The following is a 27,188-nucleotide window of genomic DNA, read 5'->3' as shown; positions in this document are numbered from 1 at the left end:
TATCTCATTTTGACTTCTATAATATCGTGTAATTTGCAGTAAAAGACATTGTAAATTACTTTGTAATTTACAGTGGGAAGGTACTAATGCAAGTTTGGAAGTCTGTGATTTTTCTGGGAAAAAGAAATGAAGTTAGAATGGCTGGAGGAACTGGGTCAGTGCAAAAGAGCATTCATGGGGTCATTCCTTGATGCTCATAGTATGAAAAGCAATGAAATGGGACTACATGAATGTATTCCTTGAGATTATTGTTCCTGCAGAGCTGCGATTCTTTTGTTTCCATCAGAAAGCCAGACACTAGCACCCAGTGACTGAAAGGATGTGTGGAGAAGACTGACTCTCTTCTGTCAGTTTCCATCAGATTGGAAGAGTTTTCAGTTGGGTTTAGTCTAATGATAATTTGTATATATGATTAGAAAAGCCCTTCCTTTTTGTGTTTCTTTGGTTAAAATCTGATTTGTGGGATGGGGTTGATCCTGCTTGTGATGCAGGCGGTTGCATTATACAAGGTGTGACTCACTGCGCTGAGTCTGTAGCACCACTGCTGTTGCCCAATTGGAGTGAACAATTTCCCAATGACATGTATTAATGATATGTTTGATGACATAGTTCAGTGAACAATGTTTTGGCAGCAGGTTGGAGTGAAATACCTTTTCCTCCTTCCCAATGCGTGCTGCTCCCTTCGGTGTGCTGGGGCAGGAGCTGGGCATATCCTTGTGTCTGAGTAGGCCGGATACCTGGGCCTATCTGATGGTGCTCTGTGGAAAGAAGTGGTCCTGGACCTTGCTTTCTACCAGCTCTGTCCCTTCTGTGAATCACAGTCAGTTTTGCTAAACCTGGCAAAAACCCTTCTTCTGTTGGGTAAGCCTTCCTAGCCAGGAGAGCTGTAACTGCTCCCTCTGAGTTCCTAGCCAGGAGAGCTGTAACTGCTCCCTCTGAGTAGGTGAGCACTGGAGCTGATCCAGATGAGAGCTTGGTTGTGGTGTTAACCAGATTGGGGAATCATCCTGGATCACTGCAGCTGCACAAGAACTTGTCCCATGCCACTGGGAGGAACTGCATGGGCAGTGAGTACTTCCAGCCCTATATTGGCCTGTGACTGGCCACATTTGAAGTGGTCATGTAAGAGAGAGGGTGGTGTGCAGGCATATGCCTGCTATTATTTCTTTACAAAGAGCACTGTTCTGGCCCTTTCAGGTCAGCTTTAGTGTTATTTGGCATTAGTTTGTGGCTTGGTAAACCAAATGAAACCCCTGGTTTATGACCACCTCTTTCATCATAATATTGCAACAGAAAGTTGGAATAGTTCTAATACAACTATTTTTTTCCGTCGTGAATCACAGGTACTTAAAAGCTGAGTGACCTGTTACTGTTGAGAAAGGAGATAGATGTAGCTGCATTTCCTATGTTGAAGGAGATAAATAAGCTCTGATGTTGAGTTTTTGCTGCCAGCTAGTAAATGCAGTAAAAGTTAGGCAAGTGCAGGACATACTGGATAATGAGGCAGAGTTTATTTGCTGTTTGAACAGACTGTTGGAAAAAAGCTATTGTCTCACCATAGAAAACAGTCTCTGTCTAAAGGGAAAGAATGTTGTCTTGACATTATGAATTAGGAACCTACACGTGTGGGTCCTAAAGATATATACTTCCAGCAACTAAAAACTGGAGATTGGCTGTTGCTTTTTGAACAATGTTTAGGGCTTTAGGCTTTAGCACATGTGCTTCTTGCAGTAATGTGTGTCTGGCAAAAGTGCTTCAGCTAAGCAAGAAATGTGAAAAGAATGAACTGGAGGGTAAAAAAAGGTTTAAAGAAAGTCCTCAGGAAAGATGTCCTATTCTTTGTTTGATCAGAGAACTGCACTGAGTACACAGAGCACTACTCTGAATTTCAGGGGGTTTTGTTATTAAGGGATATCCTACATTACAACTGTAGCTGCTACCACCTGGAATTTCTGGTCTGACTTTTTCAACATGCCATGTCACTTTAAAAGACATTTTTGGTATAATATATTCTCAGGGGGCTTTCAGGGGTATTAGACTTGATTTCAGTAACTTCAACACTGAATACGAACCAAACAAAGAAATAACAGTAGAAGCAAGAGTAAAACCATTTCCAAACATCTTCATTGTTTATATGTTTAGGTGGCTGTCAATGCACACATCCCTCCGGATTATCTTCTTAGGATCTGTGAGAGACTTGGACCCCTTTTAGACAAGGAAATCCCACAGAGTGTCCTAGGTGTGCAGACTTTGCTAGGTGTCGGGCGCCAATCTCTACTGAGGGCAGCAAAAGGTAAGATTCTCAATTTGTGTGTGACTGATTTTTATTTCAGTGATCAAACCCCCTTTTGTTTCAGTTCATACTGTGGTATCTGTATGTGTTTGCATGAACCCTGGTTTGTCTCCTATGCTTGTCAGCTTTTTTGTTGTAGTCTTGCTAAAGTGCAGTTATTGCTGGTCCTGTTACATACATGTTTCTTTGGTTGAAAATGCCGTCTTAGGAGCAGCTCTTGCTTACAGTTGCCTGATGTGGTTACTTGCCTCTTTGCCTCCCCTCCACAGCACATTGAACTGGTGTTTGTGTAAATGATGTGATGAACTGGCCTGGATCCATTTGATCCATCTGAAAAACAGCCATTTTTTTTATATACATACACACATGCCTCGATCTAAATTAACCCAGCAGTCTGTGTTTTTTGCTGGACTATTTTTCAGGCTGATTTCTTCCATTTGTTCCATTATTCAGTTCCCTGGCTGTGCAGACTGGTGTGTCAGCTCGAAGGGCAGGGTGGCATTTAGGGCAGTATTTAGAGGGTGGGAGAAGGTGAGACTGATTCAGTGATAATTCTTGCTTATCCTTGCTTAAAGTTAATTTCAACCAAAGCCTCCATTCCTTTCATGAATAGAGCACCAGTCCTGTTTCTTTTGAAAAACTGCTCTGATTGTGCTAATGATCCTGAGAGCACAGTTTTATGTTATAACTAAACAGATCTGAGAGCCATCTGCTATTGAAAAGAGTGGTTCCTCCCTTCCCTCCTCACTCCATGCTGCTGCCACTTCTTCCGTGTAGGAGCCAGAAGTTACTTGATCCTGTGATGTGTTGATTCAGAGAGCTAAAATGTTCCAAAATTTGTTATTGCTGTTGTAGTGAATTAAATGAGCTCATGGAAGGATCAGAGTGCTGGAGGTGACACAGGCAGCAGGAGCATTCTTCTGGGAGAGGAGGAGGGATGGGAGAGCAGGACCTTCCTGTTTCAGTGGCAGTTGAGCACTTAATTTACCTCATCCTCTGAAGTCACACTGTGATGTTAACAAGGTCTTTTAGCATTCTGCTCATCCCTTGGATGTCACCTGGAGGGATGTGCTGTTTGCAAACACATTTCCTTACACAAAGTTTGGGCCTGAGTCTTGTTTTGCTTATGCTGTGCCATAACTGGGTGGAGAATTTCGGGTTTGCAGAGAGGCCTGCAGAGAACCATTTGTTCATTTCACATTCAGTTTGTATCTTAGAGAGAAAATAAACATTTTTGTGCAGAGAAACAGAAGTTTCTTAGGTGAGCTAGGGGACAGAGGCTAGATGAATCACTGAAAGAAGTAGTGCTTCCTAAGCCACGTGATAAATGCATTGCAAAAAGATTTCTGGTAGATTTAGGGTGGGATTTTTTCCCCTTCAGAAGAAGGTGCTGTGATATTGTGCCATTTGGTGTTTAAACACACTAATACAAGAGAGCTTAATTTTTCTAAAGTTAACGTACATGCATTTTCACTCCCCCTAGTTGTATATCGGTATGAAGTTTCCATTTACCATTAGTATTTATGGCTATTTTGAGCTATTATAGAAAGCATGAGTGCTGTTTTTAATGTGTATCATTGTAATGATCTGTGATACAGTTTGGATTTTCATCAGAAGGTGCTCTTGGGTGTCTGTTTGAGTCATGGAAGCTTGTGCACTTCATATTCAGAGATCTAAATGGTGATACACAGATCCACCAATCTGTGGCACTGTCCTTCTGTTTCCACCCCTACTCACCGTAAGAAGCTCATTTCCCTCCTTCCAGATGGCCAGAAATGGAAGAAGTCCAGGTCTAATTTCTGAGGCACTCTGAGCAGTCTCAGAAAAATTGCTATTGTTCTAGAGAGGAGGCTCGCTGAGGGCAGTTGGCAGCAGAAAGCTGGAGAGTGTTTAGAGAAAACAGTCTTCATTTAAAAAACAATGTTTTTTGGGGGGTGGGGTGCAAAGGACAGTCTGAAAGGAAGGCATATTGCCACCAACTGCAGGAAAACACATTTATAGGACAGAAAAAACCAAACCTTTTACTTCTGCCACTTTCAGGGAGCAAATGTATGTGTGTATTCTCAAATGTACAGTTCATAATGAAAGGTCCTGTATGTGCTGTGATTGCAGGAGGACTAAAAACATGCTGCAGTTCAGTCCTGCCTCAGTACTGAGCACACCTATTGTTTTCATTTTCTTTCCATCAATTTAGACTCCCTGCTCACCAAAAGAAGGCCAAAATAAGCTGAAATAATCTACAGTCATATTGCTTAGGAACTAGAAATCAGAGTAGCAATCTTCTGTAAGTGTTAGATCTCTGACAAACTGCTTAAAAAGACAAATCTTATTTTGGGATGCTGGGAGTTGTGCTTGGTGCTCTTGATTCAAAGAAAAATAGGTCGGTTGGACCCAGTTTGGCTGATTGTTTCACTAACCCACTGTTCATCTTGCTGGTACAGACTTCAGACATACACTATGGAAAGGATCTGCATTTGCAGCTCTTCACAGAGGCCGGCCTCCCGAACTACCTGTAAATTATGGGAAACCACCAAACGTGGGTGAGTTTTGAAACCTACATAAGGTGTTTTTTTCCTTCTCTGTATTTTTATTACTGTTCCAGCTGAAAGTTACTCTTGCTGACTGAAACACTACTGTGGGCTTGCATTGACGGCTTTTTTGACATTTCACCATGAATTAGTCTGAAAGAGATTTCTCACTGACAATAGAATAGCCCTTTATGTATTATTCAGGCTTGGATCTTCCCTAGTGTGTGTACACATGTTAAAATGTTGTGGCCACATTGAAAAGCTTTGCATGTTAACTTCCTGTTTGGAGGGCAACATGCTTGAGGATTTTTTTATGATGTGTACATAATCTGTACATATGCTGGTAAGATTGAACAGGCATGGTCACAGGAGCATGGAGACAATCTTTTCATTCAGTAATCTTAGCCAGAACAAAGCGCCTGGCTCCCAGGGAACTTTCTGGACCCAACCATTCATTTTAGTTTGATTATGACAGAAAACAGACTGCTTGCAACATCCCTCTCCAAAAAGGAAATAATCACCAAACCTACATTTGGGTTACTTCAGTGTTTCAGTTAGATGAAGAACTTGTATAAAACTCAGATATATGTAGGCATTCAGCTTGCATATCATCGCAGAATTTCTGTGTTTGCTTAAACTGAAAAGTTTTCTTTGTATGGTCTGAACTTGCATTAATTATTTCTATAGCAAACAAATTTGATTCTTGTAGGCATAAATATAAGTGCTGTTGGTCATGGTTTTTTTCTTCTTAAGAGATTTTATCTGTATTTACTGTGTGTTTGTGCAAATGTAGAGACTTTTCCAGGTTTGTTAGGGAATCCATTCACGTATATTTCTCCCATTCCTTTGGTGATGTAGGGATGATGATGGCAGTCTTCAGTTTCTGCCATGTCTGTTCTGTTTGTGCTTCTGCACTTTCTCTCTCATTACTAAAAATTAATCCTTGTCAGACATTAAAGCGCCAAAGCCCAGGCTGTTTGTGGTTGAAATCAATAGCACGCTTTGCATAAGGTCTGTGGTGGCGTGGCAGCAGTGTGACGGAATAGCAGAGTTAATTACAGGTCTTCTGTATGAAAAAGGAATGGCTATTTGCCTGGAACTAGTGCATAGGGAGCTGTTGCATTAGTGCTTTTCCTGCTTTTGTCAAATAATTTATAAGTCATACTGTGGGCTTTAAAAAAGAGAAAACTGGTTCCATATATTAGTACTTCTGTACACATCTACGTGTTTATCCTGACTGGTTCTGCAGTTCCTTTGCTGTTACCAGTTGGGCTGATGGATTGCTAATAGGCTAAACTACAGATTTATTGCACACACTCAGCTTTTACAGTTCTGTATTTCTGTAAGGACTTCTGAATCAATTTTTCACAAGAGGAGAATCAGACTGTGTGTTTTTGGAATATGCAGTATTATTAATGACCCATACTAGCAGACTGGACTTCAGCATTTACTTTCATGGCAAAGGTCTGTGCTGCTTGCTTGGTGACTATATAGTGACTTAGAGAACAGGATGATTTGTTTGGTTTGGTATTTTCCTATGAATTGGGTTTAGTTTGTGGGTTTTTTTAAGAAATGCGAAGGTGTTGTGTGGAAATGGGTCTTTTATAGCCAGGAATTAATTCTTGTAAGTATTGGTTCCTGGAAGAATAGTCTCCTCGGTGTAGATACATAGTAAGGGAGGAAAATGTGCACATGTATTAAAATAAGGAGTTGACTATAGTTAAGCTGTACAGGAGGCAGGAGTTTGGTTTTAGGATTCCCCATTTTTAACCCTGAAGTGGAGATCACAAAATTCGTCTGTGTATGTTTGTGCAAAATAGGTGTTTTTCTTTGAGGAGTAGTGACAGCCACAAATGTTGTAGTTTGTGTGTATGTGTGTGTCTTGTTTTAAAATACAAGATGAAGAAGTATACCCAACCTCTTTAATATTATTGGCATAATTGTGTATTCCCATACTGTGCTGGCTTAGTCAGATTGAGTTTTCTTGAATTACTTGCTGAAGTAGTTGGGCTGAAGAAATAGACACCCATAATAATGTGTGTTCATGAGTGAGACATAATGATTGTGTAATTGCCTGCGTAGACGGGTAAATAAGGTACAGAATGAGCAGCTAAAAGTATTCTTGTATCTTTTCCCTCCCAGTTGGAAGAGTTGGCAGCTGCAGTGATTTGCCTTTATCTGGTTGAGCTTGGGGTGTGACTTTGTCATCTGTACTCCAAAGGAGAAGGTGATGCACAGTGGAAGCAGAGCAAAAGATCAGTTTTACCCTTTTCCCAGCATGTCTGTGCAGAGCTGGAATCTTCTGGCTGAGGGTGCCTTTGAGACGTGCTGAGTTGTGGAGTCATTCTCAGGAACATGTTGTCTGTTGAGTCTTGGAGGTCTGTGGTGATCTGCTGGGGGAGGAGAGGAAGGGAACATGCTGTCAGCTCTCTGCTGCTGACAGGATAACACAGTGAATACAGTGAGGATGGTCTTTTTAGACTGTTTCTTTGCAGGCTTTGCAGTAGTGGTATGTTAAAGACTCCCTTTGTGCTTTTCCAGCCAGAAAGGTGGCAGCATCTCAGCAATGGGAGTTATTCACATGTGATGTAAATATTTTCTATAGCTATTTTTTTTAATACAACTTCAGTTTTGTAAGGACTTTTTTTCTGCAGGCAACACAAAGCAGATTAGAAAGAAGGCAGTTTTCCCGCTTTAGTTGGTTACTAGAGGTGTTCTAACCTGAGCAAGAAAATCTTTATGTATCTCTATCTGTTGTTACAGAAAGTAACACAGAATTTGGAACTGGAAAATTCATAGCATAGTCTCACTGAACAAGCATTTCAGCTGTATCGAAATGTGCAGTCAAGGTGATCCAGCTACTTTAGGGCTGCCAAATAGCAGTACTCTGTTGAAGTCAGAAATTGATGATGTTTCTCTGCTGTAAATTTGCTCAGTGAGGTCAGCAGCTGGAACACTTTGTTCTTCTTGTGCTTTTCCTGGGTCTAGCTGTCTTTGTGGACACATCCACTCTCCGAGAAGATTATTTTACATGTGTGAGCCAAATGTGTTTATTTCCCAGTCATCTTATCGGTACCTGATCTCCATGCTTGATCCAGCCCTATGATGGGGTCAGAGCCTGATCACCACATGTCCTGGGCTGTGTAAAATGTCATGTCCTCATTCTGAAGCTACAGTGAAGTTACAGTTTCAGTGGGTAAAATAGTATAATGTGAAGCCATCACTCTTAATACTAGAGAAACTACATTTAAAACAATATTTTTGCTTGCAATACGTGGAACGAGACAAGGGTTTATAGGGAGAGGAAGGAAACTGCTGCAGCTAGGGGACTTTGTCCACACTGAAACGTTTTCATTCCTTCTCAAGTTGTGACTTAAGATTGAAATTTGTGGTGTCTGATGATTGCTTTTTAATTTTTGTTTTCACTGATGGCTTATTGGTGAAGGGCTTTGGTTTTATCCTTCCCAAGTGAGCTTTCTTGCAAGAGTTTCGCAAGAAACTCTGCCGTTATCTTTGGTAGAATGGATTGTGATTTAAAAATTACTGTTACAGCGTGTGACTTCTCTCTGCCCCAGCCACTGTGCCCGTACTTGCACTAAGGACTGTAATGCTCACTTTTAATGTGAAAATAACATCTATGCAGTTATTACAGTTTTTCCTGTCAGGGCATGGTGAGGGGGTAGAGTTGGCAGCTGTCATGCCCAGTGTGGTGTGAAGTATAGCAGCTAATTTGATAGGTTGCTAAAAGTTTTTAGGGTTACTCTGTTGCTAATTCTGTGTGGGATTGGTTTGAGGTGTTTTTTTTTTTTTAAGTGCTTTTAGGCCTTACAAGTACAGTAACTTCATTGTACTGAAGAGAGCAAAATTCACGGGGATTTTTGTCATGTATAAGTAATGCCCTATTTAGACATTGTGTATTAACCTTCTACCAAAAAATACGAGAACTGGAAATGGGGATGTTTGTTTTGCTTTGTGGGGAGTTTTTTACTTTGCAGGTCCTTTGAAGGCAGTGATAGTTTGAAGACAAAAATCCCAATCCCAGCTTTGTGTTTGTGGCATACGTTTCTCATATACCCAAAGCATTTTTATAGTGAGGATCAGATACATTGAGTACTTGTTACCTTTTGTTTGAAGATGCTGTTGCTTTGGTGAAGATGGTGCTTCTCAGGGCGCACCAATAGTTTGTATTTCTCTGAAACTTGTGATTGAAGCATTTCATAAGCAGAGCTTTTTATTTTTTAATTATCCATGGGAGATTGAGGAGCCTTGTCCCCATTGTTCAAACAGGGAAATGGACACAGCAAAAGGTCAAATTCCCTTTCACATCCTCAGCAGCTGAACTGATTGCAAGTTTGGGAATTGACTGGAAAAGTTAGGTGCCAAGTGCCATATGAAAGGCTGTGTGAGTGAGTTAGTTGCCTGACTGTTTGTTATACCTTTTAGTGTTTCCTTGGAGTGATTTGCAGCAAATAGCAGTGCTGTATTTTCAGGATTGCACGGAAACGCTGTAGTGCATAGAAGGTATTGAGATTATTGGGAGTATTTTGAAATGCAGGTGTACCTTTTTGATTCACGCAGTCCTTTGTGTGGTTAGAAACGATCTTCAAAACCATTTGAAATTGTTGAAAGGCAGATACATTGTTGTTATATATTTAAATGATTTAAGCATTGAAAGGCACAGCAGAATTACCGTATCGCCAAATGACTACATCTGTCTGTTGGCGTATCAGTGTCCACAGTGTGCCGGAAAGGGAGGTTTAATATTTTTAAGAATTTAGCTGGTAAGCTGGCATATTTCAATAGTAAATAAAACAATGTCTAGCAAACCTGACAGCGTTTATCTCGATGGGATCTCTGCACTCTCCTGTGAGAGGTGGGGGAAAAGGGTTAGAGACTTCCTTTTTCCTTTGCTAAGGGGGACAGTTTCACTTAACAGCTCCTGTGTAATATCAGGTATCAGTTGAACAGTAGGCAGATAGTAAATTAATTTGGCTTTGTGTGTTTTGCTTTTTTAGTACTGCTGAATATGTGTTTTTACATGAAAAACAAACACTGAAGGTGAGGTCACATTGGAAGTCTGATTTTTGCAAGCATCTACACCTTTTGTGCAACTTTTTCTTCTTGTTGTATGTAGCTTTCCAGTTGCACCGAGTGATTAAAAATAGTCCAAATTTCAGAGCATAAAACTGGGAAATAAGAAGACTTTTGTAAATCTGGAAACAATTTCTTTTCATTTCCAGTTAATCTCTTTGCTTGTGTATAAATTCTTCAATTATAGAAATTTACAGGCGGGTGTTATGTGGTAGTAACCCTTTGAAATTATGCTTTTTGACTTTGTAGATTTTTGTTAGCATATTCCATGAGGGTTTTTTTTTATGCAGATAGGCAATGATATGGTCACACAATGAAGAAAATGGGTCAAGTTCTTTGCTATACTTTTAATCTAAAGTATTGAAAGGCACTGAAGAGCTTCTTGCCACTCTGGTGAAGCCCTGCCTACTTCAATGTGCAGTAAACAAGATAAGGGGGTCCTTCAGGGAGCTGCTATGGAAGGGACTCACAGAACCCATCAGTACAGCAATGATGGGTCTTTAAGTGCCATTAGAAAAAAATCTCAGAACTTTAAAATCAAAAGTTCAAGTAGTATGAATTAGGACAGATAAAATGAAATACCCCAAATGGTCTCAAATTATATGTGAAATTGAAGATGAGAATTAATTTTTGTACTTTGCAGCCACAGTGCAGTGATCTTCATGTGGTGGCATGTCCCAGCAAAGGCACATGCGTGCTTCTTTTCTCCTTTTCTTGCCTAGTGGAAAGATTATTGTTATCATCAGTGAAACTGCCAACCGTGCTTTTTTTACATGGTGTTTCTGTGTGTTTAGATTTCAGGCTGTTCTTGCAGCAACTGCTCCGTATTATAGCAATGTGAAATAATTTATTGTTGCAGTTTTTTCTTGTGCCTGCCATTCTTTTAACTGGGTTGTGGGTTTTTTTTTTTTCATAGAATAGAATAGAATCATAGAATAGTTAGGGTTGGAAAGGACCTTAAGATTATCTAGTTCCAACCCCCCTGCCATGAGCAGGGACACCTCACACTAAACCGTCTCACCCACGGCTTCATCCAACCTGGCCTTGAACACTGCCAGGGATGGAGCATTCACAACCTCCCTGGGCAAAAGGGAGTGCCCAGTGCCACATATTTCTTATTCTTCAATTACATTGCCATAGAATTACAATGATGATGTTGCTGTTTCTTATAATGAGCGATTTTGTGAGAAACATGTGGATAGGTATTCACCCTCACATATGACCTGGAACCCATTCCAGGGGAAGTTTTTCTCACAAAACACCACTTCAACTAATATTATACTCTAAAAGAAACTTTTTGTAATTGGTATTAGTAACATATCATTTCCTTATGAAATGTTACGAAAGTGCAGTATATGGTGTGGTAGGTATTGACAGGCTTCATCAGGAGTGGGCTTTTCTTTTCTAGTACTGTAGAGAACGTTCTGATAAGGTGGAAGAGGTTCAGATTTATGGGTTATATATAATAAAGTTGTTACCAAACATTATATTTGATTTAATATTTACTTTGGGTTCTGGACAAAATTAACATCTTGGTTTTCTTTTTGTTTTGGTTTTCTCTCCCAGTAAATATAATTTCTGCCAGGCAATTAACTGGATGTGGACGTTTCAGCCACTTGTTCCCAACATCAACTTACCAACACATGAAGATGCACAAGAGGATTTTGGGGCATCTATCATCTGTTTATTGTATAGCCTTTGATCGCAGTGGGAGAAGGATTTTTACAGTAAGTTGCAAAATCATACTTTTCTTTGAAGATTGCTTTGCTTCATTTGATTTCTCTCTTTTGAGTCCATCAACAGCCTCTTAGTTACTGATTGAGATGCAGACACAGCTTCCAGAAAAACAAGGGAAGAACAATCTTGAAATGTATGAAAAGCCCACCTATTTCTGTGCTGGTTTTCACTTTTCATTTGGCTTGGTGTTTTAAAAGTGGTCGTGGCTCTGGTAGACTTATTCAGCTATTTACTTCCCCATGTAGAACTGTACAGCAGGGTTGTTCCGGTCCGGAGCTTGCAACTCTCACTTGGCACATACAGTTATTTTTGTTTCTTTATCATCTTTCTGACTGAATGGCAGCTGTAGTACCCTGGGGTTTGGAATTAGTTTGCATGCTGCTTTCTGGGTTAAATCTTAACTCTTTTCTTAAAACTCCATTTTACCTTTTGATAACCTTGGCAATGCTGGCAGTTCCTTGCCTCTCACTAAAAACCTGATGGTGAATAGAAGACCTCATTACTTCATCTGCAGTTTACTTCTCTACTAAATTTACTTTCTAGAATTTGTAGTATGTCAGTGAATGTATGAATAGTAATTTAAGGTGTTCTCCAGAATATATTAACATATATTTCAGTGATAGTGCCCTTGCTTTTTGTTGTGCCTATTAAAAAAATAACAGGTTTTTCAAATTAATAATGCATCTTTTAATAATTAAAATTACCTGTCTTGTCTCATCTTTGACTTTGTCTCTTATCAATAGGTGCTCAGAAGCAGATTACCTGGAAGGCTAATTTTTGTCTTTGTGTTCTTGCTAGCTTGTCCACTCATTATAAATTGGTCAAATAGAGATACTGTTATGATGATTACTCTGGTTCGTAATGAGGGCCTTTCTGTTGTTGTTTATGCCATAAAGAAATATTTCTCCTCTGCAGTTATATGGAGAACTGAAAGTGATTTGTGTTCAAATTTAGCTGCAGTTAATAAAATGTGATTGAAAGTCAAATGATTCAGTTTTATTGTGCTATGTTTCAGAATATACAGTAGCAATGCTAGCAACTAATTTTGGTATTCTTTGTAGTATCTGAATAGTGGAAAGGGCTGTGAACTGTCTAAAAATTCCTGACTGTACTGGCATTGACTATAAAATTATGTAGCTGCTACTGTAGGTGACAGTATTCTACAGTGACTGTGTTGGACGTGCTTTTGAATTGGGTCCTGTCCTGAACTGAAACCTCACTGACGTACTACATTTCAGTTGCACATGATGTTGCATGCTTTCTCTCTTCGAGTGGTTAAACTTTCTCCTGTTAACAGAGATTGAACCTCAGGGTACAGCTGCCCTACAGTTCTAGGAGCATGACAGAGGCTCTGAGAACCCTCAGATGCTCAAGTGCTCATCTTCCTTAAAGCTTGAATCTTCTGATCACTTCAGTTTTACTACTGGCTTGATCAGGCTCACACAGATAAATACATGTTTTAGTAGTGTGTAATGAAGCATTTTATTTTCATATATTTACCATAATTATTACTGAATTGTACTGTGAGGAGCTGCATTAACAGTGGTAATTATATCTTAGTATGAAACATAAAGTAGAAGCCACTGTCTTACAAACATCTAAATCCTTGATCCAATAAGATGATCCTCAGACTCCAATAGTTGTGCCCCTGTGGAATCCCACTGAAGTTGTTCTTCTGACAGGTTCATGGTGCAATGGTGTTCTTAAATACTTGTTCATCTGCAGTTGTCTTGGTTTAACTAGAACAACAGTGTACCTGTGCATTGTGATGTACACGTAACACATGTATATTATTTGACATAATCTTTGGAAATGTTTGTGTGGCATTAGGGGTCAGATGATTGTTTGGTCAAAATCTGGGCTACAGATGATGGGCGCCTGCTCTCAACATTGCGAGGACACTCGGCTGAAATTTCTGACATGGCTGTTAACTACGAGAACACGCTGCTTGCTGCAGGCAGTTGTGATAAAGTAGTCCGAGTATGGTGTCTTCGAACCTGTGCCCCAGTTGCAGTGCTGCTGGGCCATTCAGCTTCCATTACTTCCATACAGGTAAGGAATGACATTATTTTTTTCTTAAATCCTTGAATTAAAGTGGTAATAAGAGATGTGCATTAGCAGTTGGGTATAAAACTTATCTTTTCATCTCTGTCTGGTAGTATAGATTTGCCTGAGCTTGAGGGTGTTGTTTCTTGTCAAGCTTACTCCTGTGCAGTGGCCAGCTGCTGACTGGAGAAGACAAGGCTCTGGGGAGACGTTATAGCAGCCTTGCAATATCTAAAGGGGCCTAACAAGGAATCCGGAGGAGAGGTTTTTGCAGGCAATGTAGTGATAGAATAAGGGGAAAATGGCTTTAAAATGACATATAAGATGTGAGGAAGAAACTGCTTCCTGTGAGGGTGGAGGGACACTGGTACCGGTTGCCCAGAGAAGCTGTGGCTGCCCCATCCCTGACAGCGTTCAAGGCCAGGTTGGACGGGGCTTGGAGAAACCTGCTCTAGTGGAAGGTGTCCCTGCCCATAGCAGGGCATTGGAACTGGATGTTGTTAAGGTCCTTTCCAACCTAAGCCATTTTATGATTCTTTCTGCCTTTAACTGTGTGGTCCCATTGCTGCTTCCTTAGATGTAGCAAATGCATGGTCTCAACCAGCTGAGCTGTAGAGGTATGCCTGGCATCTTTGATGGCAGTCCTTGCACAGCAACTGCCTGAACAGTTCACAGAGAGCACTTCTTTGTCTGAAGAATGCTGTCAGCTAAAAGTCCATACTCCACATTTGTTATTTGCTCGTTGTTTTAGCCTCTGCTGTATGAAGCAGACAGAGACACTGCAGCAGCCACAGTCAGGGTTTGCAGGGAATTGGTCCTTGTGCCCATGGGGTTGCAGTTGTGTGGCAAGTGTCCAGTGAGTTACAGTGGAGTAGGAAAAAAAAAGATAGCGCTCCAGTGGTGGCACAGTCAATAACGCTAGGAATTTGCAGTTTATTTGCTTAAAAAAATCCAAACAAATGTAACATAACTGCCAAACAGAAACCTCCAACAGAACAAAATTCCAGGATAAACAAGACAGTCCCTGCAATCTGTCAGGTTATGCATGGAGAGGGGCTGTGTGCCTCAGAATCCCTCTCTTTGGGAACCATGCTGCTTTTGATTCATCACAATCTTCTCTATCTTACCAGTAGTCACTGGGAGTATCATTTCTACCCCTGTTGCCTACACTTCCAATATTGTCTGATTTCAACTGTGTTGCAAGTTACTTTAAGGTGATTGTTTTGGAAACATTTTTTACAACCTGGTTTGGGGGTTTGTATATTATTTGTTTACATACACTTATGCTTCTCACAAGCTTTTTGTCAAACTCTGGTGATTTAGAAAATAATCAGTCATGTTTTTTTTGAGGAAACAGTGCTTGATTTCTTTATCAATTTCCAGGTATCCAGAGGATAAAAGGTATTGCTGCAGTTATGAAATTAAAGAGAGAGACTTTAGAATGAAAAGCTTTCCCACTCTTTAGAGAGGCAGAGTAGAGGTTCAGGAAGAAGGAGGGAGTGGGAGTCCTGTTGTGCTGTTGTTCTCTGCTGAGCTTGGATGCAGGAATCATTTGTCTTTGTTACTATGTTTGATCCAGTTCTATCCTAGAAAGAATTATTTCTTCATCTTGTTGCCTCATTAAAAGAGCCTAGGCTTGTTTCATTTCTCCAATTTACTAACTTTTGTGTGGTAGAAATAAAGGCTTGCTAGTCAAAATGTGGGTGCTTTCCAGTATTTTGGCTTTATTTTCATGGAAGTTCAGATTCAGTGCTTATCCCTGATACTGCTGTCTGTACTCCTGGGGAGAAAGCCAGTATGTTCGTGAAAAACATTCTTGTCAATGTCCATTCACAAGATTCTAACATGTAAGGGGAGAAAGAAATTAGCTGGTTTAACTGTTACAACTTTATTTTTAGTTCTCTCCAGCAAGGAAAGGAACAACACGATACCTCACTTCTACTGGTGCTGACGGAACAATCTGTTTCTGGCAGTGGCATGCTAACACCATGAAATTTAAGTAAGCCTGTTTAGATAATTGTTCTACATAGAGGATGAATTTATTCTGAGTTTTAGCATGGAGAGGAGTGTCTGCAGTATTACATAAGGGCACGTTCTTTCTCAATAAACAACTTTTTGGGGGTATGCGTTGGGCGTATGCTTGTAATGCCGTATGGCATTACAACCTGGGGGGAGGCAGAGAATAAGGGCTGTTGTTTCTGGGCTTTGTACTTTGCAAGCGTTTGGAAGAATCTTCAGTGTTTACACTTATGACTAAATCCTTGTCCAAAATGTATAGATGGAAGAATTAATTTGCTTTTAATCAGAAGATGACATGTATGTAGATGGCATCAAACCCATAATTAATAAGGAGTAAATGCTATTAGAGTAATAGTTTCCCAGGTTCTGTTTTAGATAGAATTGGTGAGCATCATGATAAATAAGTTAAAATCTCTTTTCAATTTAGAAAATGATGGTTTTCCTCATCAACTAATGAAGAAAATTACTAGAATGAAAGATAAGTTCTAGCCAACTTAGGCAAGAATTCTGAAATGAAGAAATTTAGGATGAGCCTGTTGACCTTAAGCTGCAGAGCTGTAGTGCACTGTTCTTGTTGTATGGCATTGGAGTCAAGTAATGAAAAGTAAAAATGTTGTGTTGTTGCATATAGGGATCGTCCTGTAAAATTTGCAGAGAGGTCCAGGCCTGGGGTTCAGATATCTTGTTCATCTTTCAGTTCCGGTACGTATGCATTGTAAGGTAGCTGAAAGTATTTTATAATTCCTTTGGTGACAGTACTGTTACTTCTTTTTAAACACCAACGGTATTAAACCCTTTTTCAGTTAACATAGTACTGTCAAATTGTGATTGTTAGAAATTTTCCATGCTAAGCATCTGCCTCAAGCTGCCTTTTATTTTTTCTATAATTTAAGCTAAAATATCTTGACCACTTCCAAGGAAGACTTCTTTCAGTCTGTTGTTTTTCACATCAGAGATTCCTCTTTGAAACATCCTTTGAAGGTTTTATCTTAGAGAGTTTTTGAGTAAAAAGTTCTTGAAATCTGGCAGACAGGTGGCCTCTGTTTAAAGGTTAAACTTTTGCTAATCTTCTGAATTTGGCTAAGTTCTAGGAGGATTAATTCAATGTGTTTGAAAATACCAACTTAACAGGCATCCTTTGTTGCAGCTTTGAATTCTCAAGAATAGTGATTCTTACAAACTAACCTAGGTAATTTCTCATTAATTTTTGCTTTCTGGAATTGAGAGCTATTCAGAGCCCCTTGAACCTTGCCCATGTTCCTTTGTTAAAACCAGAAATCCTGAAATAACTGAAACTGTTTCAGTGCAGTAAACTACACAGTAGTGCCCTTTTGTGGAATATTGTAGATAGAACAGACATTACAAGAAAATAGCTTGATCGCTGACTCCCAATTCAGCAATAATTTCTCTGAAGTGGGTCAAGTAGATATTGAAGATGCACTTAAATATTTTCTTTGATATTTACCATTGAGAACATGAAACTATTCCCCGTCTAATTTTCCACATAAGCGAATGGAGATTGCTGTGTTAATTTCTGAGGGAAACCAGAATAGTTTGTGTGATGAATGTTGTAACTTGCAATATTCTCTTCCTTTGGTCGGAAAGGTTTGCAGCTGGAAAAGATCGTAGTTACTCTAAAGCTGATATAGTCTGGGAAAACACAGATCAAAGTCGAAGTTACCAGAGTTACCTTCTTTGTTCAGGATGTATGTTTTGATTCTGTTTAAACTGTATTTGCTGCGTTGATGATAAAGCAGTAATTAAAATAAGTTGTTCCTTGGATAGCTTTTCTTCTCACAGAAAACCCTTTCTTTCTTAGGTGGCATGTTCATTGCAACAGGCAGTACTGACCACGTGATAAGAATTTATTATTTGGGCTCAGAATCGCCAGAGAAAATGGCCGAGTTAGAATCTCATACGGTAAGAGACAAATCAGAAAGCAAATCTTCGTTACCCCCTGCTTTACCATATTTCAGGAACTTGGGTTTTGTACATCCTGTTCGACTGATTGTTTTTGTCTGTGGAGTCTTGTTGCCTCTCAATTGCCTGGAAATTTGTGGTATGTTTGTTTTTAAATTCCTCTAAGGCAGGAGGTGTGTGCAGAATATGCTTTATGTATTTCATTCCACCAGGGAAACCGAGGGACTAGGTGATTTTCCCATATTCTTGCAGAAAGTCTGTGTTGGAATGAGGAATTGAGGCAACTTTCATGCACAATGAAATTTTTTCATGTTAAATTTACTGTTGAGTATTTAACTTTAGTTGGGACCACAAATCCACATAACAACGAAAACAAAGTAATTCTAGTTTTAGAGTGTGCTGTCAAACTTTGAATCATGGTGGTAATTTCATTTAAAAAATAAAGCAAGCTTAAAAGCACCCTTTCTCAGGTAATGGAGAAGGGTTCTTGTAAGATATCAAACTATTTTAGATATCTGTGTGATGACTTTCAGTGTTAGTTTTCAAGTTTGAGTCTTGAGGTTTTAATAAAACCATTGAATGTCTCCGTTTTAATGAAACGCCATAAAGAAGCATCACTAAACCAGCATCATATCTTACTTTGTTTCTTAGTTGTTAATGAGAGCAGGTGGTGATTGCATTATTATGTGCATGGTAAACAATATATCAAAAAGGGAAGCTTATAGCAACATTGGTAGGGCTGTCACTTGTGAGAAGTTTGGAGCATTTATCTTTGAACATTAATAGCCCAGCTGCCCACTTTAACAATATTTTATGGATTAAGGCTGAGGTCTGAATTGATTCACTGAACTTCGGTGGGAGTTATAGATCTCACATTTAAGTCTCAGAGCTCCAAGCCAACAAATCTAACAAGTATTTTGCTCAGAAAAGAAAAAACGTTTTCTGTATTCAGCAGTTCACATTTGGAAGAAACTGCAATTCCTTTAATTTTTTTGAAATCTACCTTCTTAATACCACAGTCTGCTCTCTGACGTCAGTGGGAGTGGGAGATAGCAAGTGCATCTAGCCAAAACAAGTATTGAGCAAAACGAAAGAAGACAAAACCATGTCTAAGCCATAACATTTGTTCCTTTTATTTCCATTTAAACATGGAAATAAAGCCAAGGTTTGCATTTTTCTGATTAAATATTTCGATGTGCTTTAATGTTAGGTGTAACATAATGTAGGCTGTGATCATTTATTGGGTTAAGTCACTCTTTCTCCATTTTGTTGAGTGCTGTATCTAATAGGTACCTTGTGAGCTCCTGGAGTTCTTAATTCCTGCTGACTCTGTGGAGCCTAAAAGATGCAGAGCTTACCCCAGGTTGTGTATGGTCCTGTGGCACTGTGCAGGAAGACTGCTCAGCCAAGAGCAGAGCTTCTGCAGCTTCTTCCTCCTGAACGTCTGAGTGTCAGGGAGACTGAGTCAGAAATCATTTCTGTCTCTGAGATACTTCTGGAGCAACATGAAACCATCACCTCTCTGAACTTCTCTATTTCAGTGTTTTAACACAATACATCTGGGGAAGCTTTAACTGCAAATATGACTTTTCCATTCTTGAATTTGCGAGATAGTGTGCTGTAGGAGATGTATGGGAAGATGCAATTTGCTAAAGAGAAGCTCATAGTTAAGATCTATTTGGATGAATGTTTCAGCTTACAAAGCACTTACTACTGTTTTTCTTCCTTCCTCCTCTTTAGGACAAAGTGGTTGCAGTCCAGTTTTGTAACAATGGTGACAGGTGAGTGGCTGTCCTGGGATTTTGGCATGAGAAGTATGGTATTTAATTTTCCAAATGGCACTTAAGAGAAAATTTGATGCAACAGGAAGACTGCACATGGGGTCTGATTAATCTTAGACAAACTATGTAAAGTATGTTGCAAGATGTGTGTCATGTCCACAAGCTTGGGGTTGCTGTCCTCTGCTGTAACAACAACAATGTTCTGTAGCGCTGCTTCTGCTTTGTAAACAGCAAATTGGAAATTGGATGTTGTATCCTTTCTGTGTAAGTGTCTTACTTCACAGGTAGCCTTGCTAAGTACAGAAGGGATTACTTCAGGAGTAAGAGCATTATAATAAATGTAGTTCTGAGCAAAAGTTAGAACTGTTACACAGACACAGATGCTGAGACAAGTAAGCCTGCAAGGAGCTGTGGTCTGGCAAATATGTGAATTTCTAGGCAAATATTTGAGTTTCCACTTAATTAGTTTAGATGATAACAGTAATCCTTATCGTTTATGAAGCGAACCATTTCAACCTGCAGAGCTTTCAGTTTTTAAAACTGTGATAAGTCAGGATGCTCATGATAAAATGTATAAAGGTGCTCATAGGCTTGTTTGTGTGTTGAGCTCCTGTCACACAGCTGTGTTGGAGAGTGGTGTGACAAGCTTCAGTTAGTGATCAGCATCTTAGTGTGAATAGGTTTATGCCAGCTTTTGCTCATTTTCCTTATTTTGCTTGGCAGGAGTTTTAAGGGATGGGTGCAAGCAGGAGCCTTCCAAGCAAAATTATACCTTTGCCAGTGGAACTGCGCCTGTGCTTGGAGATCTTTGTGTGTAAAATTATGTGGGAATGTACCAGTACAATTGTACTAATAGTTCCTTCCAAGCAGTGTGAGAGCACAGGTCTTGGGGAGGGAATTAGGTCACATAGACGCTGAAAATTACACGCTAGAGTGATGTTTTTTAATGGAAAAGTAGTAGCTTCCTTAACATAAGGAAGTAAAAAATGAAAAGAAACTTGTCTCAAGCATCTTTAAACACTTTTTCACAGTGATGAAGAAAATTCAGGTCAAAGAAAGTAGAAAGGTGAAACAATAAAATAAAAGTGAAGCAATTAAAACAAAATTGAATAGGTTTGCCTTTTACACGCGAGTTTGTGTACAAGTGGAGGATGCTTTAAAGGTGTTGGTCATTCTGTGAAAATGTGATACTTGAGAAGCTTCTTCCAAATTTTTCAACTAAAGTGATTTCTGTGATACCAATGGCCAAAGCATTGTGAGGCAGTTAAATGCATCTGCTGAGTGCTTGAATTCTTTAAACAAGGAGGAGTTTAAAAATTAAAATACTTGTATTAAACTTGACAGACAGGGGTACCTACTTGTGTTCAGTTTGGGCATTTCCCTTCTCTGTCTTCACCCTCTCCCTAAGTTAATGCATTATAATTTATGCTAGACTCCTGGCACACAGTTTCTTTTTCTTTGCTGCCACTGTGAACTGCTCAAGGGATTTGCTGATGTCATTAAAAAGGGAATGTGCAGCTCATATGAATTACGACATTGAAGTCATTCCAAGGCCATCTGCTAGCTGTAGCCAAATGTAATTAATGTTGTGGGATATAAACTCTTTTGTACCATACAAATACATCTGATACGAAAATTGTAACCTCGCTGTCTTTTAATTACATTCTCTAGATCAGAGATGCACAAACAATATAAAGAATAAGTGTTGAAAAAAACATGAAATATGTTCTAGCTTCTGTGCTGGTGTGAATGGGTGTGCTCTTGGCTTGCCAGCCTTTTGTAGCTGCCTGTTTCCTCTAGCAGGAGTTCATGGATATTTTATGAGTTGTTAAGGACGCATGTATGTGGGCATATAGAGAGTAAGGCAAGTGTGTATACACAAATATACAGTTCATATATTCATACACATATATATATACTTGTGTGCATGTATGCGTGTTTGTTGCAGAAAATGTAAAAGTAAGTGCTTGTACGACCTTTCCTAAGGTGAGTGGCAGTCCTCTGCCAAGCTCCTAAATATTCTTGCCACAGGATTCAGCATGCCCACACTGTTGCTGAGGATGGAAAACTCCATACTGAGTAGTGAGAAAATAAGATGCAAAGATGGGCATGTGGCTAATAGACCAAAAGCAGCAGTCACTTTCCCTTAGTCAGAATTTCATTACTTTTTTTTTTTCCCCCAATAGCTTAAGATTTGTCAGTGGAAGCAGAGATGGAACAGCAAGAATATGGCATTATCAGCAGCAAGATTGGAAGAGTGTGGTCCTGGATATGGCTACTAAAATGACAGGGTAAACCAAACTGAAACAGAACATGCTTCATAGCCACATTTACACACAAAACAAAGTCTTCCATTATATTGAAAACTATTTACTTCTATGTTGAGTAAATTTTAGGGTTTTGTGTACTGGAAATGCTATGGCTCTATCTGTTAAAATTACACAGTTAATTAGCATCCAAAAGAAATCATTCATACATTGGTAGTTCCCTACTCTAATGGTTGGGGAATACTTTGTATTTTACATGTGAAGTAAGAATGTCAAACAGAGTTCATCTTACAGAAAGAAGTTTTAGTAGAACCTCATTGATCATATGTTGTTAGCTAATATATATATAATGAAGCATATTTCTGAACATTGTGTTTTTCCTTAAGTTTTCAAGTAAGAGGTGAGATATGGTGATCTGGTTCTCAGGTTCAATTAGGATTTTGAGTTTTTCTTTTTGTGATCCTTAGATGACTTCTGTAAGCGGCCTTGTAATTGAATATGCACAATAATGAAGAGCAGAAATGGAGAAATCCATCTTTTGAAGAATGATTGGGGTTTATATAGCAGGTTCTTGCTCATTATACAGCATACTCATATTGATGACTGATAAGAAAAATGTCTCGTATGAAAAACCTTAATAGAACTGAATAGCTTGAAAGAAAGAATTGGGGTAGGAAGGGTAATTGCTTAAAGAAGAACAGAAGGGAAACTTGTCCTTTTTAAAAAAATAGAACTCTATAAATCTTAGTGGTTCTGAATATTTTCTGTATCTGGTTTTTACCACTGCAGAAGACATCCTTCATCCTCTGCGTAAGTCAGTGGTTACAGTGGGGGCAGCCATGCTCTCCCTAATTTCAAACTGAATTAGCACCATCATATGTTTCTGTAGTTACTGATTAATTTCTTCTTTAAATTATTGATTTCCTTAGAAACAATGTAGCATCTGGGGAGGACAAAGTGACTAAACTGAAGGTTACTATGGTGGCTTGGGATAGATACGATGCCACTGTCATCACTGCGGTCAACAATTTCCTTCTCAAAGTGTGGAACTCATCCACAGGGCAGCTTCTTCATAGCTTATCTGTGAGTAAAATTCAAGCAGGTCACCCCAAGTGGCTATAGTTTAACTCTGAAATTGATTTGAGGCTAAGCTGTATCATCATTCCCCCTGACGAGGAGTGTGTTGTTTTATGTTTATTGGAAGGATTATGTATTATGGGGAAAGGACCTGGTGACCAAAATGCTGCTAAACCCTGGTGGTTGCTGGCTAGCAAGGGAGCACTTTGAAGGCCACCATTTATGTTCAGATTAGTGGGCTGCAGCTGTCCTTGCTGCTGATTTCTCCTTCCTCCCTGTCCCTCTCCATCCCAGCTGTGCTGAGCTGTAGTCTAAGCACTTATAAAGTGGGCCGTGATAACAGCAAGCTGCTGTCAAGTACAGTTCTGCTCTAAGATCCAGTAAATTGAGCTGTCATGGATGACTACCTGAACAGAGATGTCCTCATATTAAATACTCTAGTTTTTGGAGATATTACATGGAGAATTATTACTTCCTTTTTCACCCTGCTCTCATTGCAGGGTCATGATGATGAAGTTTTTGTTCTGGAGGCCCATCCGTTTGACCAAAGGATTGTACTGTCAGCAGGTCATGATGGAAATATTTTTGTTTGGGATATAGACAAAGGAACAAAAATTCGCAATTACTTTAATATGGTAAGAATGGTCAGAGGAGGGTTGTTTGTTCTGTTGTTGTTTTGGTTGGGTTTTTCCCCCACATTTGTGTAAAACTGATCTTGAGGCAGATTTCACTATATTCCTGTTGTGACCTGTGTTGCAACAGGATTAGGGGAAAAGTCCTACATATTAAAAAGAAGACTGTACTCTTCACTAAGCAATACCAAAGTATGTTTTTGCATATTGTAAGCATAACAGCAAGTCTTTCATGGGATCTGTTACATCTGAATATTATTCACATGTATACACATGGTTATACCATGCAAAAATTTATTGTGACTCCCTAGGTGGAGCAATGAAACCCAGTAAGCCTGTGTTGTAGCACAATGCCGTGGTCTGCAAGTGGCGTGGTTTGCTCTGTGCTGCATTTACCTTAATGTGCTCTGTGCTGGGTTTGATTGTTTGGTTCCAGTGCTGGGCAAATGCAGTTGGACTGCTTCAGGACCTGAGCTTGCCTCCTGGCATGTGGGCCTTGAAACCTCCTTGTGTGAAGCCAATACATGTCTGAGATCTTTGGTGCAGGCTTGCCCTTTGTCTTCCATTAACATAAAATATAGTCTTCTAGGTAGTTTTTTCAGAACATACATTATAAGCTGTACTGGAATTTCAGGATTAAGAGAAAATGCAAGGTTTTGCTGCATTGTTCAATCTAGCTTAATTATTAAAGTGGAAGAATATAAAGGTATGAATCAGTTTTTAGCGAGGTGAGAAACAACAGCATTAGGATTGAGTATTTGTTGGAGCACAGGTGAAATTTTCACAAAAATGCTCTTATATGGACTGTATGATTGTGAAAGGAATGCTTTGTGCTTGTATCCAGATTGAGGGACAAGGCCATGGAGCTGTTTTTGATTGCAAGTTCTCACCAGATGGACAGCATTTTGCCTGCACAGACTCTCATGGACATCTGCTACTATTTGGTTTTGGATGCAATAAATATTATGAAAAGGTGGGTTGAATGAATTTTAGACTCTTCTGTGTCTTGACCTGATTTTGTCTTAGAAGTATTTGTGTTACAGTGTATTCCGTCACCCTGCCCCTGACAAAATAGTAATTAGATCATGTAGCAGTTGCTGTTTACCTAAACCAAAAAGATTTAGACAAGAGAATATCTAGACAGGGGAGCCAAGCATTAACTTCTGTCTGTTCACCTCTGCTGGCATACTTTACTATTGAATTTTTGCATCAGGCCTTGGTAATAAAACACATTTCTGGTAGGAATCTGGTAGGAATGTCGTAACATTTCTTCTGCTGATACTAAATGTAGAAGTTGTGGTTTATGGGCATGGGAGCCATTCCAAAACAGCAAGACAGCTGCAAATGGCCATTGATTTATTTACTAAATTGCTTTTCTTGCAGATTCCAGATCAGATGTTCTTCCATACAGACTACCGACCACTGATCCGTGATGCAAATAACTATGTGTTGGATGAACAGACTCAACAGGCTCCACATCTTATGCCTCCTCCATTCTTGGTGGATGTTGATGGAAATCCTCATCCCACGAGATTCCAGCGGCTCGTACCAGGGAGGGAAAATTGCAAGGATGAACAACTTATTCCTCAGCTGGGATATGTAGCTAATGGTATGGCATATAAAACTTGTGCATAATGCATGGATTGCATAGTAGTGAGCACCAGCTCACTAGGATGGTACTGTAAGGATTTGTTTGTTTCAGTTGTCTTCTGAAACTAGTGGTTTAAGTTCAGTATAGAGGTAGAAGAGGGTTTAAGGTGGTTATATGGCATAAAGGGACTATATGGAATAAACTCCCTGGAAGCAAGACGTGGAGGCTCTGGTATTTCAAAATCTGTGAACTTCTACCAGGCATATGGCAGCATGCTTAAAAAAATTGTCCCAGTAACCTCAGTGTAACTGTGTATGTGAGTAAAGAAGCAGAAAGTTAAGAAAGACATGGAAAAAAAAAATAATTTTCTTTTAAAAAAGGGCTTTTTTTAAAATTATTTTTTATTGTCCGTACAAAGTTTTTCAAAATGCTGGTCTCCGGAAGAGATCTTCCATTATTACCTACTGAAAAGTGATTTCTTCCTGCTCTTTCTAGGGGTTTGTGTATATATTTTATGTGTAGTCTGTAAATTTAGGTTTTTATTGTAACTTCTCTTTTAAACTTTGCCTCCATTTACTGCACGAGAGCAGAAGGCCAGCTGGTGATCAGATGTTTTCCAAAGCAGACAAATAATTGTGCACAGTTTTACATTTGGTTGTTTCTATGGTATTCAGTAAAACAGTAATTAGTCATTTTATAAGCATTTGTGGCTTTTTTCTTGTCAAGGTGATGGTGAAGTAGTTGAACAAGTCATTGGGCAGCAAACTAATGACCAGGATGAGAGTATCCTTGATGGAATGATCAGAGAGCTACAGAGGGAACAAGATCTGAGACTGATTAATGAAGGAGAAACTCTTCCAAGCCCTCCACTCAATAGATCCCACTCTGTAAATGGAGGTAAGTGTCATTCTGTTACTGCCATCATTTCTTTTCCTAAAGCACAGTAATGTACTAAACAAAACATGTTAATGTAAGCTCTGAGACTGTGTCTTTGAGGATGCTTTTCTCTCCTGTTCTTATACACATTATTAACCTGTGTGGAGTGGTTGCACATTCCTCTGATGCTAGCAGAGGAATTAAAAGTTTAAGGTGCAGCTGAGGGCACATGATGGTCTAACTGAACTGTATCTAATTACCTAGAAGTATTAAACTCTAATTATTCCTGTTATAAATCTTTCCTAAAAAATAAATATAAAATTCCCTGTATTGTCTTGATGCTAGTTACTGCAGAGATGATACTTTGTAACTGCATAATGACAAGATAACAGCATATAATTAGAGAATGTCAATGGAATAAAATGTTGTGACAGACTAATGGCTTCTTGTTGCAGCATAAATGCTAAGGCAGAGCATCAGTGTTTATAAAATAAACATGTCTGCTCTTAGTGTTTCCTTAGAAAGCTTGAGATTATTCTCCTGGTAAGTGTTGTGCTACTGTGATTTTATTCTTAATATAAAAAGTGATTAAAAATTTAAAACAAATTCAATCAGATGTGAACAGCTGACTGAGTGCAGTTGATGGAAGAGAGCAGATGCTGTGGACTAGTGCTGCAAGTCATGTTGAGCTTTTAAAAGATTTACATCCTCTAATAAATTAGTTCTAGCTTAAATAGAACTTAAATAGAACTAATAGAACTAATGATTACACATGTTTGTATTAGACTTCCTGGAAAAGCTCATTAGGATTGCTAGATTTGGAGTTGCTTGTCTTTAAATTCAAGAAAGAATAGGAAAAATATTAGTGAAAAGTACCAAAATTACGCTTTTGCTTTGGTCTAAATTGGTGTTATCAAGAAAGTGGCCTAGATGCCAGCTTCAACTCACCAGAATTCTTTTCTGCTTCTTATGATCAGTTGATGTGTTGTGCAATCCCAGCTCTCAATTTTATTTGTATGTCCTTGAAGCTGTGTGAAAAGGAATTTCCAGATATGAGTGGTATAGAAATTAAAGTTGTTAGTTTCTAGAACTTCATCAGTGCTGCATGAACTGCCCATTTGTGTAAGCTGATTAGAGTATGTATAAAGTACTTCATATTTAAATGGCCAAATATTTTTATATAGGATTGCAAACCCGTAAATGCAGTATATTCACATGGTTAACCACATTTAAGCATGTGGAAGTCACATTGATGCATTCTCAAATGATGAGACAAATACAGGCAATGGTGGCAGCGATTCTGGTATTATCAGTCTTTCTGTCTTGCTTT

General features: G+C 39.1%; 1 protein-coding gene across 1 annotated transcript in view; it reads left to right on the top strand.

Annotated features, from left to right (window-relative positions):
* The window catches only part of BRWD3 (bromodomain and WD repeat domain containing 3), a 59,223-nt gene that overhangs the window by 7,460 nt on the left and 24,575 nt on the right, over positions 1 to 27,188 (top strand). The window contains exons 5-18 of the mRNA XM_065690054.1: positions 2,143 to 2,293; positions 4,735 to 4,833; positions 11,479 to 11,639; positions 13,480 to 13,701; positions 15,594 to 15,694; positions 16,346 to 16,416; positions 17,534 to 17,634; positions 19,375 to 19,415; positions 21,602 to 21,706; positions 22,612 to 22,765; positions 23,260 to 23,394; positions 24,236 to 24,364; positions 24,775 to 25,000; positions 25,709 to 25,879. Of these exons, the coding sequence (XP_065546126.1) occupies positions 2,143 to 2,293; positions 4,735 to 4,833; positions 11,479 to 11,639; positions 13,480 to 13,701; positions 15,594 to 15,694; positions 16,346 to 16,416; positions 17,534 to 17,634; positions 19,375 to 19,415; positions 21,602 to 21,706; positions 22,612 to 22,765; positions 23,260 to 23,394; positions 24,236 to 24,364; positions 24,775 to 25,000; positions 25,709 to 25,879 (1,867 nt within the window). The remainder of the gene's footprint in view (positions 1 to 2,142; positions 2,294 to 4,734; positions 4,834 to 11,478; positions 11,640 to 13,479; positions 13,702 to 15,593; positions 15,695 to 16,345; positions 16,417 to 17,533; positions 17,635 to 19,374; positions 19,416 to 21,601; positions 21,707 to 22,611; positions 22,766 to 23,259; positions 23,395 to 24,235; positions 24,365 to 24,774; positions 25,001 to 25,708; positions 25,880 to 27,188) is intronic.

The sequence above is a fragment of the Lathamus discolor genome, chromosome 9 (assembly GCF_037157495.1).
Source record: "Lathamus discolor isolate bLatDis1 chromosome 9, bLatDis1.hap1, whole genome shotgun sequence".
Lineage (NCBI taxonomy): Eukaryota > Metazoa > Chordata > Aves > Psittaciformes > Psittacidae > Lathamus > Lathamus discolor.
The sequence above is the reverse complement of the archived record's forward strand: the minus strand, read 5'-3'. Positions and strand labels throughout refer to the sequence as shown.